Source organism: Vombatus ursinus, unplaced genomic scaffold, assembly GCF_900497805.2.
Source record: "Vombatus ursinus unplaced genomic scaffold, bare-nosed wombat genome assembly UNPS02014832.1, whole genome shotgun sequence".
Classification (NCBI taxonomy): domain Eukaryota; kingdom Metazoa; phylum Chordata; class Mammalia; order Diprotodontia; family Vombatidae; genus Vombatus; species Vombatus ursinus.
In genome coordinates this window covers 41779118-41793106 of record NW_020954610.1, presented here as the reverse complement: position 1 = coordinate 41793106, position 13989 = coordinate 41779118, and the positions used below count along the sequence as shown (strand labels likewise).

The following is a 13989-nucleotide window of genomic DNA, read 5'->3' as shown; positions in this document are numbered from 1 at the left end:
CAGTTAACTCTATTCTCAAGTGCAGTCTCTCTTTTAAAAGCAAGAACGATTTTTAGCATAAGAATATAATGTTCCTGTTAAGTCCGTTTGTGACTGAACCACTTTCTTTCCGTGCCTTATGTCCTGAGGAATCCTCTCTTACAAAATTGCATTCAAGTATATTATTTAATTTAACATTCCAGGTTGTCTGAGTTAAGGGGAGAGGGACTTTTCCATCCCACTCTAAATCTTCCACAGTCCCAGCTTTCCCATGCCTATTCTTACTTAGCACTATAATCTCCTTTACAATCAACATTTAGCACTAAAGCCACAGAATATAGCTTTTTGGCATTTTCCAGTGAAGTGCAAGAAATTAAATAAATTATGTTTTTATTGCTAAGGTATAGTATCAAGCAAAGTCACATAATTAAAGGAGCGTTGGACAGTATGCTTCCCTCTTCCTGGCGCCCAAGAGTTCAAACGCACTGTAAATACCATTTAGTTAATCACCTGTCAGGCACCACTTTAGGAGGACGTGTTGAGTATTCTAGAGTCTGAGGAATCAGACCTTTCATCATAGTCATCCTCTGTATAAATAGGCTGCTTTGACACAATCGGACATCCATCATCCGGGATTGAGATCCGAGGATCTTCAGGCGTGCGAGTGGGGAGGACGGGAGAACTCCGGAAGACACTGGTAGAGTTACTGGAGAAAGGACTGACGTACTGAGACCTCAGCTGGTATTGCTGCTGCAGAGTCATGGTATTCCACAAGGTGACATCATTGGGCAAAAAGGGGCTGGACTGATTTCTTGCCAAAGTATTCCTCAGCATCAAGGGGTACCGGGGCGGCTGGGGAAAGGGGTGCTGCAAGGGAACTGCCAAAGGATTGGGCACTACGTTGCTGGAATCAGTGGAAAACCTCAGTGTGTCAGGAACTCTAAAGGCAGACCCCACAGACCACTTGGAAGAGGAGATGGGGTAGGAACTCAACGTGTGCTCAAAAATGTGCCCGTTGGAAGGCAAAACAAGACTTTCTGATTCAGCAGAAGTTCGGTCCCCTCCAGTGACTGATGATCTGCTGGATAAGAGGACCTCGACCGCACTCACTAGGTCGCCCCCGCAGCCCTTCAGAATCAGCTCGAGCACTGTTGGCTTCTGGTTGGGGAATATTTTTTTTAACACTTCCAAGGGCGGCCTGTTGGCTTTCAAGCTGAACGGCAGAGAAACAGTTCCCGATGGGCCTTCAATCAAGAGGTGATTTTGCTCAGAATGGTACTTGGGACTCTCAGGCCGGCTTTCAGTGGTGCTGCCATTTTTCTGAATGGCATAGCCACCTTCATCCACTGACACGATTTCTGGGCTCTCTGGGGTGAAGCAATTTTTACTTTTTGTCACATCTGGGGAGCTCCTCTGGTCTGCGTCTTTGTCACTGTAGACCTCAGCATTGTCGGCCGCACTGCTGTCTCCTAGGCGCTCTTCAGTCATATCTGAAAAGCAGAGAACAGCTGGGTTAATTTTTTCCTGATGATGCTAAAGAGTAACAGATGAGCTTAGTGCCAGGTTGTTGTTGTTGTTGTTGTTTTTTTAATGGCTAGGATGGACTTTCCCTACTTTTGTTGCAAAAGTAAACAAAACTAGATGGAATAAGGTTCAGGAAACATTAACGGAATAAAATAAAATTTGACCCAAAGTGACAACAGATAGTTAGCTACCCCCAACCAGAGATCCAAAATTCAGGCTTCCCTTTCTCAGTGATAGGCATGAAGAATATTTTCCAGACCCAGAAATCTTCCCCCTCTGAATAGATTGGTCCACATAACCATAAATCAATCCATGCAGTTAGTTCTTTTGGTTTCCAAAGAGTGGTGCAGAAAGAGAAATTACAAAGGTTATAGGCCAGGGCAAGGCAAGAAAATGAGCCTAAGTTGACCTTCTACTCTTTTTTTTTTCAACATGAGATTATCAGTGATAACCCTGTAACATAATTGGCTAGCTTAGTGTTAACATGCCTAAAGAGAATACATTAAAAATCAGATCTCCTCAAGGCAGCTGTGGTATACCAGTAAGAACTCTGGTCTTAGAGTCAGAAGAACTAGGATGTCAAGTCTAAGTGCTGATACTTACTAGCTGGTGACTACTTATTAGTAAACCCTGGGTAAGTCAAATTCATAGGATCATCAATAGCATAGACAGCACAGGGATCTAGAACTGGAACCTAAGAGGTCTTATTTTACAAATGAGGAAACTGAGACACAGAGAAGAGACTTCCCCAAGGGTGTAAGTGGCAAAGGTGGGACGTGACCTGGGGTCCTGGGACTCCAAGTCAGCGCTTTCAGTTTCCTCATCTACAAAATAAGGATAATAATACTTGTCCAATTTACCCCCACAAGGTTGTTGTGGAGGAAGTGATTTGTAAATCTTAAAATCCTATAGAAATGTGATATATTTTCTCCAACAGTGCTTTGCATCAATGACTTCTCTGTGAAAACGGTCACTTGCTATGAACTTCTGTTTATAGCTTTTTCCAATGGATTTGATCTTTGTATTTGTACAGTGGCTCAGCAAAATATGTTGCCAGAAGTTAATATTGCAACCAATAAACAAATGATTTTAATCAAAAAAAAAAGAAGAAACGTGATATGTTATTCAATCTACATCAAGCTATCATGGGTACTAGTTAGCAGAATGCTTCATTAGGTTCTAAAATGTAAAATATTAGTTAATATAATCCTATAGAGGGAGATATAGAAGATCCTATAGAAGGGGGCCTGAGGTATACTGAAACCTTTCTTAGGTAGCCTTTCAAGGGACTTGCAAAAATCATTTGCATATAATAAGCATTAGAGAGCAAGCAAAATTAATCTAGGAGTGATGGAAGGGGGTCAGTTGGTTTCTTAATAAAAAAAAGCTGAAACCATATAAAAACATTTCAAATCACTAATAATTATAGATATGCAAATTAAAGCACATCAAGATTCCACCTCAGATTTGGTGAAAATGACAAATGTTGGAGGGGCTATGGGATAACAGGCACACCAATGCACTGTTGGAAGAACTGTGAATTGCTTCAGCAATTTTAGAAAGTAATTTAAAATTATGCCCCCTAAGTCATTAAGCTTATACATACCCTTTGATCTATCAATACCACTAGTAGGCATATACCCCAAAGAGATTAAAAAAATAGGAAAAGGACTCATATGTGCAAAAATATTTATAGCAGACCTTGTAATAGTAACAAAAAAAAACCTAGAAATTAACAGGGTGCCCACCTATTGGGGAAGAGTTAAACAAATTATGGCATGGAATTGCCATGGAATATTACTGTGCTATAAAAAAATTATAAAAATGGACAGTTATAAAAGAAATGGAGACCTCTATGAAGTGATGCAAAGTATACATTATAAAGACATTAGAAGACATTATATAAAGACATCATAAAGAAAACAACTTTGAAAGACTTGAAATTCTGATCAATGTATTGAAAGACTGATTCCAGAAGACTGAAGGGGAAGGAGACAACCCTTCTCCTGACAGAGAAGTAATGGACTTAAAATGTGGAATGAAACATACATTTTGGGGCAAAGCCAATATGGGAAATTGTTTTGCTTATCTATGCATATTTGTTACACAGGTTTACATTTTCTCTTTTTGTTGTTATTGGTCAATGACAGGTGTGAGAGAAAATAAATGCCTATTAACTGGCTTTTAAAAAAAATGAAGTTGAGGAAAGATCTTTGAAAACTGTACATCATTCTCCAAATGCAAGCTATTGTTATTATCATTGGAAGCATAGTGGATTGATTACCAGACTTGGATTTAGGAAGGCCTCAGTTCAAACCCCACATCTGACACTGACTAGCTGTGTGACCTCAAGCAAGTCATTCCTCCAAGATTTAGGCAATGCTCTCAAATTCTAAAGGATAGACTATTCTACAAAAGAGGGAGAACTCCCAGCACAGACAGAATAACAGGTGCTTGCAATATTGACAGTAGTAATAATAGTAGCAGAAGCAGCAGTACTAGCGGTAATAAAAGTATTTTGTTCTCACTTTTTTTCAATGAAGTTTGGATAGAAATGGTCCTGAATAAGTCACTATCCTGATATTATTGTTTTAAACATAATGTTCTGTGAACTCTTACATAAATGACTAATTTTGTTATGTTTTGCATAGGGGCTCTTCTTTTTTTTTTTTTTTTTTGACTAGGCAATGGGGTTAAGTGATGTGCCCAGGGTCACACAGCAAGTAAGTGTCAAATGTCTGGCCTGAGGTCAGATTTGAACTCAGGTCCTCCTGACTCCAGGGCCAGTGCTCTATCCACTGCGCCACCTTGCTGCCCCAAATTTTGGTATATTTTGAATAAAAATTTTAAATTAAGCTCATCCTCTGGAGGGTCCCTGAAGTAATCTTTGATAATAATGCCAGTAACAGACAAAACAACAGAGATGATGTGTATATCAGCCTGTTCACAACTGATTTTGATCTCCTCCCTTAAGTCCATATTTCTATATGCCTACATATATACACATATATGACATTTATCATCATCATTATTATTATTATTTTAGTCTTCTCATCTTTATGTTAGATGAAATTCAGATAAAAATAGCCCTAGGACAAGTCATGATCCTACCACTGTCTTTCATCTTTACTGTTCAATGAACAGTTATGAGGGTGTATAAAGTAATTGATTTTCACAATTGAGTGAAAGTATTAGGATGCAAGATCGTTATTATTACTGATACTGTTGTTATTGGCCTATATCATAATCTTCTGAGGAACTAGCGTCTTCTTATGAAAGGATATATGTTAAGCAATTGTGTCAATTATTCAAGGGCCACAGGATAATAATGCTGTAATAATAATAATACATAATAATATAACATATATCATATATATAAAATACATAAACAATAATAATAACTGACACTTATAGAAGAGATTCAGGCAGCATAGTGGATATAACACTGGAAGACTCATCCTCATGAGTTCAAACCTAGCCTCAGATATTTACTATCTGTGTGACCCTGGGCAAGTCACTTTATTCTGTTTGCCTCTGTTCCTCATTGGCAAAATGAGCCGGAGAAAGAAATGCAAACCACTCCAATATCTTTGCCAAGAAAACTCCCAATTGGGTCACGAAGAATTGGACACGACTAAAACAACCAAACAACAACAGAGAAAGATTTAAAGCTTAAAGAGTCCTTTGCAAACATTGTCTGATTTGAATACAAGATGACTTGTAATAGATTGTTCTGTAACAGAGTTTGTAGAAAACACAAAAGCATTTTTTTCAATTAACACTGAAAACTATAACAGAAAGAATGGAGGGCCTGAGTTTGAATCCTAGCTCAGTTTCTTAACTACTATATGACCTTCTGCTAGTTACTTAACCTCTCGGGAACTCAGTTCCTTCACCTGTAAAATGATAGAGTTAGATCAAATGGCCTCTCAGATTTCTTTCTGATCTGAATCTGTGATTGTAAGATCCTCATCAGGTTATTATTGGCTTATAACGAAACCCTCAACAGGAGTAAATCAGTTGCAATGCCTTAAAATAGTGGCCAAGTTAATACTATCAAATAATTGCAAAGAGAAAAAGCATGATCTGCTCTACGAAAACTATTAGAAAGGAGAAGTTCTGATTGGGGTGTTTACAATAGCACACTATGACTACCTTTTATACTGAAAGAGTGTTTGATTTTTTTTTTGAAAGTCATCTTCAACTACAGAAAAATATTAGAGTCTATTGAGAAGCAACATGACATATTGAATAGAGAGTTGGCTTAGAGCCAGGAAGACCTGGGTTGAACCCTCTGATACATATGGACTACAGTCTACCTCCAGGTCCCTAATGTCTTGGTGCCACCATTCTATTCTCTAAGGCTATAAATTGCAGAACAGTTGTTGATCTGCATTAATAAAAGGGGTTTCCATACTAGGAGTTCCCTACTCCAATTAGATCACACGTCCTGTCACAAAAAAATTAGAAAATACTAAATATGAATTGGAACATTGTGGCTATCATTATATGCCATCAAAAACCAAGGCCAACCCGCTCCTGCATGCCACCTTTCTTGTGATATAAATATAAATAAATAAAGCCATAAATATTTACACAATAAAATTTCATTGAAGTACTCCCTTTTCACAAATTTTGTGCTTATTTCTTGGGTTTAAATCCTGCTTTATGCTTATCAGCAATGTGACCAAGTCACTTAATGTCTCTGGGCCTCAGTTTCCTCATCTGTAAAATGAAGAGGTTGGATTTGATGGCATTTAACATTCCTTCCACCTCTAAAGTCTATGATCTTGTGATCTTGTAACTATTAATGTTCTCTCACTATGGGACTTACCTAAGTATGATTTTTTAATATACCAGTCCCTTATAAAACACAGTGGAGGGGCAATTACTTGGTACAGTGGATAGAGCACCAGCCCTAGATTCAGGAGGACCTGAGTTCAAATCTGGCCTCAGACACATAACACTTACTAGCTGTGTGACCCTGGGCAAGTCACTTAACCCCATTGCCTAGCAAAAAAAACAAAAAAACAAAAAACAATGGAAGGGGATGTATGCTACATATATGAATACACCAACTCTGATGATGATTCTATGTTGTTCTATGATTCTATGTTCCTAGTCTACAATAGCATGCCTTCACAATAAAAATCCAATGCATGCACTCATCCCAAAACAAATTTCAGAAAAAATTGATTAGATACACAAAAGCCAAGATTGTAATGGTGATCTTCATTGGCTGCTCAACCACAAACAGATCTAGGGTTCTAGGTTTCTAGGGTTCTAGGTGTGGCTTTGGTGCATTGAGTGTGCAAAATAGATTGGTAAAAAGGCCTGACATTTGCTACTCCATGGGAGGATCAGTGGGGATCAGCATAAGTTTGTGCCCCACTAACAGCCAATACAGTATTTGAATTTGGTGTCCTTGTTTCAAAAAGAAAAAAAAAGTCTATATTCTTATTTTAATAATCTGTGTATAATTTCCATTTTCAGGACTCATAACAATAAAAGAGCCATTGTTGTCATATTTAACACAGAAGAGCCCCGATGATGTGCTAGCACCATAGTAAGAGAACCTGAGGCAGCTAAGTGGCACAGTGGATAGAGTGCCAGGCCTGGAGTCAGGAAGACCTGAATTCAAATCCTGACTAAGATACTTACTATATATGTGAAGTCATTTAACCTGTTTGTCTCAGTTTCCTGGACTGTAAAATGAGGATTTAAACAGCATCTTCATCACAGGCTTGGTGTGAGGATCAAGTGGCATATTTGTAAAGCACTTAGCAGAGTGATCTTGTATACGTATTTATACCTATCCCTCCACACCCAGCACCAGATTTGACTTCTGCTCATTGGAACTTGGGAGGGAGGGGTGGGAATCAAGCACTCCATACATTTCTCAAGTAACTATACAAATAAAAACTTTATTAAAAATGCCATATACACGGAAGGCAATTTTCTTATTTAACTGTGGTGGTTGTTGCTATTTAATTGTTTTAGCCATGTCTAACTCTTTGTGACTCCATTTGAGGTTTTCTTGGCAAAGAGACTGGAGTTGTTTGCCATTTCTCTCTCTAGTTCATTTTACAGATGAGGAAACTGAGGTAAACAGAGTTAAGTGACTTGCTCACGGTCACTTAGCTAGTAAGTATCTGAGGCCAGATTTGAACTCAGGTCTTCCTGACTCCAGGCCCAGCTCTCTATCCACTGCCACATCAACTGTAGCCTTCCTATTATTATCAACAACAACAAATATTTGACTACTTGCTGTGTGCAGGATGCATGGTGCTTGACCTCAAGCAGTTTACAATCTGGTTAGGAAGAGATGGAGAAGAGATATATTTCCCCTTGGTATAGGGGAAAGAGTATTGAATCTATGGTCAAAGGAACTGGGTTCAAACTTTACCTCTGATATTTACTATCTGCAAGACCTAGAACAAGTCACTGGGCCTCAGTTTCCTCCTCTAGAGAATGAAGGTTTTGGCCTAGAGGACTTTTGAGGTACCTTCCAGTTCTAGGTTTATAATCTCAGAAAACCCTACAGCGCTTAACAAAATATATAGCATAGTATAGTTTTTTGTTTTTTTGTTTTAATGCTGAATTTGAAGTTGGAGGCCCCAATCCAAATCTTGGCTTTGTCTTTGATTATATGACCTTGGATGAGTCATTTAACCTCTTGATTTTTCAATATCCTCTTATACAAAATTAAGAAGTTAGAGTAGACAGCCACGAAGGTCCCAGCTCTAAATATATGATCCTAAGTACCAAACCAAACATCATACGTGGTAGAAGAATTTAGAGGAGCCAGAGATGATAATCCCCATAGAGAGAAGCAAAATTTTATTTCCTTAGAAAAGTATAAGAACGATGAAAAAGGTTAAAGTTCAGCTAGTGATGTCTTTTTAAGAGTCCCTGAGAAAAATGTTTTTTCCCCTCCTTATGCAAATTGCTTATGTGGAAAGAAAGTTTGAGAAAAATTTACCTACAAATTAATTCTTTTCCATGGAATATTTCAACAACATTCTCCCTACCCTGTCTCCACACACCAAAATAAAGAAGTTAAGTTTAGAATATTATGCAAATGAAAAGTAGATACTTATATTTTACTAGAATTCTATCTGAAACTTCATCTGCATGTTATAATGTATGTACCTACCTTCCAAGGAAATGGAGCTGCTCTTAAAGATTGTAAAAGCTGTACCCCAGATGTAGAAAAGGGTGAGCATGATTACACACGTATAACCTATATCAGATTGTTTAACATCTCAGGGAAGGGGAAGGGCAAAAGAAGGAGGGAGGACTCAAAACTTTAAAAAATGTTAAAAATTGTTTTTACACATGATTGAAGGAAAATAAAATATTATTAAAGAAAAGGATGAGCAACATTAGGCTAACAGCATTTTCCATTTTCACCCGACATGTTTTCTTTGAGTTCTGTAGGTTATTAAACAGGGGAATCGGCACCTCTATGCACAAATATATCAAGCTGCCTTCTCAGTTCCTTTTTTAAAAAGTTTAAAAGTTATTCTTTGCCTACAGAGATAACATTACTGATGTGCTCAGTGGAGCATAGCCTTTCAGTTGTTTTTCAAATGGTGGTGATGGGTTTACGTTAATCCATCCACATTCTCTCATCTGGTCTCTCTTGTGACTAAGGACATATATTTGCAACACAGCTGCTCAGAGTTAAAGTTGCAGACAACAGTTATCAAATTGCAACTGAGTTCGAAGGACTTGACAAGTTCAAATCCACTGTATGTGAACCAGCTGAGCTTAAGTTATCTATAGAATTAAGAGAATTACATAGGAAGTTCTGAGGGAACCCCTCCAGATATTTCACATTCTAGGATGCATCTATAAAACCCTCCAGGTAAGTCTGGGTATATGAAATACCCATAACACACCAAGGCTGTTGATGCTGGGAGGTATTTGAACAGAACAAAATCAGCCCTGAAGTTATACTCCCTCACCAAGGATGACTGCTACCCTAGATATTCATTCCTGATGAATTAACACTTCAAATATACTATCCCACTGCACATTTGCTGTATTATGAGAGATAGAATCATCTAAGAGGTAGAGAGCTACTTTTGAAAGCCAGGAATACTTGGGTTTAAGTCCTGTCTTTTTAACATACTGATTGTATGCTGACCTTCATTAGTAGAGAGAGTTTCCTCACTTGAAAGTTCCCTATAATAATGAAATCACAGGTTCAGTCTCTACTTCTATCTGCTATGTTACAATGCCTAATATTTGTGCCACAACCAAATACACTTTAAATCCTTCTCTTGTAAATATTATAATTGTATATTATCTATAATTATAAAAAAAATTATATATCTTACATCATATGTAAATTTATAATATCATTATAATTACAGCTTTAACTTTCAGTATGTAGTCACAGAAAATTAAATAAAAGATTTAAATCAAATTTCCTTATTTCCACTGAAGTTTTTCATAAACCGTGATGGGTTAGGCACCTCATAGAAATCATTCTAGCTTTAAAAATCTTTGGGATTTCATTCAGTGCAAAGGTTGAAATAAGAGCAATCAATGGGTATAAATGAACATATTAAAAGTTAATAAAAGGAAAAGAGTAAAATAAAAAGCAGTAAAAAGAAAGGAAAACCATGATGACAAATATGGATTAAAAGGGAGGGGGAAGAGTGAAGATTAAATTGGCAGCCCCACTGTACCTATGAAAAAGTACTCTGCAGCAAAAGTGAAAAAACAAAAACAATGCTCTGAATTCTAATACTTCTCTCTTTAGAACATTACACATCCAGCTACTTTAAAATAGTCTGACTTTTGAATGAATCCTTCATTTTAAGTATAAATATTTTTCATTATCCAAATGATGACACATTGACCTTTTGATTATGGATACAGATTTGTAAAAGAAATACGTATGCAGATCTTCCTTTAAAGGTAAACTTTGTGTCCAACCTGTTAAAGCTTTTCAAAATAGCTAATCAGATAACTGTGCCCCAAATCAGTCTTCAACTCCATAGCTATTTGACTAAGAAGACAACGAAAAACCCAGCCACAGCAAATGACTGCCTTAGGTTTCAATTTGTAAAACTCAGATTTTCTTCAGAGGATTCTTTCTGCTTTAAACCTCAGACCAAAAATTATCTTGCTGGTATTTTTTTTATAAGTGTTTCAAGATGTTCATTTCAACCATTTTGAAAAAGTCCAGAGCATATTTATGATAAATTCTCCACTCAGACACAGGAATAGGAATTTCTCTACCACAAGAAACAGTATTTTTATGTACTATATTCCATCAAGTCTATACAAACATGTCACCTTTTAAGTTCCAAAGGAAAACACAAACATACAGGCACATACAGGAATGTTCCTTCACTCAAAAGTCAACGGCCTTTTTTCTCTTTGAAATCATGTCAAGCAGTTTAAAATGCATATTGTGCTTCCCTCCTCACTTCAACACTCCTCTCAATAGAAGTCCATTAAAAAAAAAAAAACACCTCTGCACATGCAAGTCTAACAGGAATCCAACAGGTACCACAGACAAAATGGGAGCTTTTTAAAGCAGAACTACTCAGCCTCACTTCAAATAGGAACCCTGTCCTTGTTACACTTTTTCTTTTTGACAAACAGAAGCATTATGGGAAATGTCTCATACTAGAGGTACAATGGGAGCAGGCCTTGGAGCCACAAAGACCTGAGTTCAGGTCCCACTTCTGATACATACTGTGTCACCCTTAAAGTCACTTAACTTCTTAGTGTTCAAAGGAATTCCTTAAGACAAAGATTCTTAACTTAGGGACTGTGGATTTGTTGTTGGGTTTTTTTTTTAAACATATTTTGGTAAATATATTTCAATATAAGCGGCCTTTATAATGCCCATGCATTTTATTTTATACATTTAAGAACATTATTCTGAGAAGGGGTCCACAGGTTTCACTAGACTGCCAAGGAGGCCCATGATTCAAAAAAAAACTAAGAACCTCTGTTCTAAGACCACCAATTATAGAGAAAATGATGAACTGCAGTTGCAGGGAAAGCTTCCTCATTGGGAACTTCCCTACATCAGTGAAATCATTGGTCCAGTCCCTATCACCTAATCTAATCTCTCCAGAAGATAAGAATGACAAACCAAGAGAAAAGGAAGAGTAAACAGCTCTCATTCCCTTTTTTACATTATTAGAAGAGCAGTCTTGGTGAATTTTAAAGGAAAGTATGGCTCCTGACACCCAGTATTGACTGATGACCCAGCTGAGGAAGGGTTTGGAATAACAGGTCTTGGGATTTTGTAAAATCCCAAATTCCACATACAGTGTATTACCACTCATGCTGCTCAAAAGTTAAATTCCAGTGTCTGTCCTCTCTTCTCTTAGGAGAAAGAGACATTTTTCAGTGAGCAGGAATTAAAGGAGGGCAGTGGAAACTACTGAAGAACCTGTCTAGCCAACAGAAAAATTCAGAGCTGTCTTTTTTTTCTTCCACTTCCTAGTTAGTCTCTCATTTGCTATCACTTTTCTAGCAAGAGAAAGATGATGTCTGCCCTTAATTCAGTAGCTAGGGTTTGCCCCTCCGCAAGTAAATTTCAGCTGGTATAGTCTAAAGAGATATGAAATGATTTTTTTAAACACTACAGCATCATTTAAGGGGCAGTTCTATTGATGCTATCAATTTTATCATTGCTATCACCTCAAAAAACAGCTTCCAGTTGAATGGCCAATCTTGTTCTAGTTTTAAAAAAAAAGAAAAGAGTAGGTTGATATGTGGTAACAGGCAAGAAAAGGAAGAAACAAGAAGAGAGGAAGAGAGATAAAGTAAGAGAGAAGAGCATAGAAAAGGAATAAGGAGTAGAATGTCAAGTGGAGGGGAGGGAAAAGGAAGGGAGGACAAGGCAAGGCAAGGGAAGAAAGTGGATTTTGAAGAGGTATGTGGAAGGAGGATTAGACTTGTTTCTTGGCCCAGAGAACAGGACTTGGAACAGCAGGTGAAGATTAGAAAGAGGAAGATTTACAATTGATGTAAGGCAGTGAGGTGACTCAGTGAATAGAACACTGGACCTGGAATCAAGAAGACCTGAGCTCAAATCCAGTCTCTGACATTTACTGGCTATATGACCCTAAGTAAATCATCCTACCTATCTGCCTCAGTTTCCTCATCAGCAGATTTGGGATAATAATAATAATATAATAATAATAATATTTACCTCCTAAAGTTGTGAGACTAAAATACGTTAATATTTGTAAAGCATATTACAAACCTTGAAGATACATATGTGTGTGTGTATAAAGATATACATACACACAAATGTGTATGTGTGTGTATGTATGTATACACTTGCTAGCTTTTATTAAGAGAACTACCTAAAAGTGGGATGAAGGCAAGGCAGCTAGTGGGTTCCCCCCTCACTGACAAGAAGTCAATAATTAGTGTACAATAATCACTTGTCAACGTTGTAGAAGGGATTCTTGTGCTGATATGTACTGGGCAAGATGGTCTTTGAAGTGCTTTCCAATTCTGAGATTCTGTGAGGGCAGGGAGGGAGAAAACACGGAGGGAATGTCAATAAAGGAAAGAAAAGGGGAAAAAAAGGGAGAACCGAAGACAGATGGCTCTCTCCTGGGGCTACTTCCTCCTCCCCATCTATGAAGAAGTGCAACATTTCCAGAAAGGGGCTGCAAGTGCTCCGGAGAATGTGATTTATGAAGATTTACTTCTTTTCCCCCTGTAAAGCTGTTAGTAGAAAGTGCTGACTGGTTGGCAGGGAAGAATTTCTCATCAATGCTCTTTGATTGTATTTTGCAAACAAAATGCCTGTTGCTTGGTAACATTTCACTTGAGCCTGACCTTCCCCGAAAGTTATTGCTATCAGATTCGATTTACACTGTCCTCCTGTGATTACTGTAATCTTTTAAACCGAGGAGTTCATCTATCAGGAGGAAAAAAAAGTTGGGTATATAAGTCAATAGCACTGCTATCCGTCAGATTTATAGCCTGCTACGGGTGGGGAGGGGGGCGATTTATTTCTGTTTCTCTTTCCCCGATAGGAGTAGAACTAGAGTTTCTAAGACACAGGAAACTCGCTCTTCCTTCTTCTTCTCCTCCTTCTCCAACTCATCCCCTCATCTCTGCAGCAGGAGAACAGGCTCCTTGATAGCACCCCCCTCCCCTTGCTCTAACATCAAAGTGGGGGGGAGAGAATTGTGGGGTGAAGATGAGAGACTCACTTAGGGTGTTCTGGGAAGTTGTGGTTACAAGACGAGCCCTTCTATTTCAGTGGCGATGGCTCAGCAATAGAAATTCAGGAAGGAGTTTATGACAAGGGATGGCTCTCTGTGTAGTGGAAGTGGAGGGATATATTTGGAAATTAAGGTGATGAAAACAAAAGAAGGAAGAAAGAGAAAGAAAGAAAGAAAGAAAGAAAGAAAGAAAGAAAGAAAGAAAGAAAGAAAGAAAGAAAGAAAGAAAGAAAGAAAGAAAGAAAGAAAGAAAGAAAGAAAG

General features: G+C 37.8%; 1 protein-coding gene across 1 annotated transcript in view; it reads right to left on the bottom strand.

Annotated features, from left to right (window-relative positions):
- Nucleotides 1–504: 504 nt before the first annotated feature.
- The window catches only part of DMRT3 (doublesex and mab-3 related transcription factor 3), a 20590-nt gene continuing 7105 nt past the window's right edge, over nucleotides 505–13989 (bottom strand). Inside the window, exon 2 of the mRNA XM_027839085.1 lies at nucleotides 505–1469. Within this exon, the coding sequence (XP_027694886.1) occupies nucleotides 505–1469 (965 nt within the window). The remainder of the gene's footprint in view (nucleotides 1470–13989) is intronic.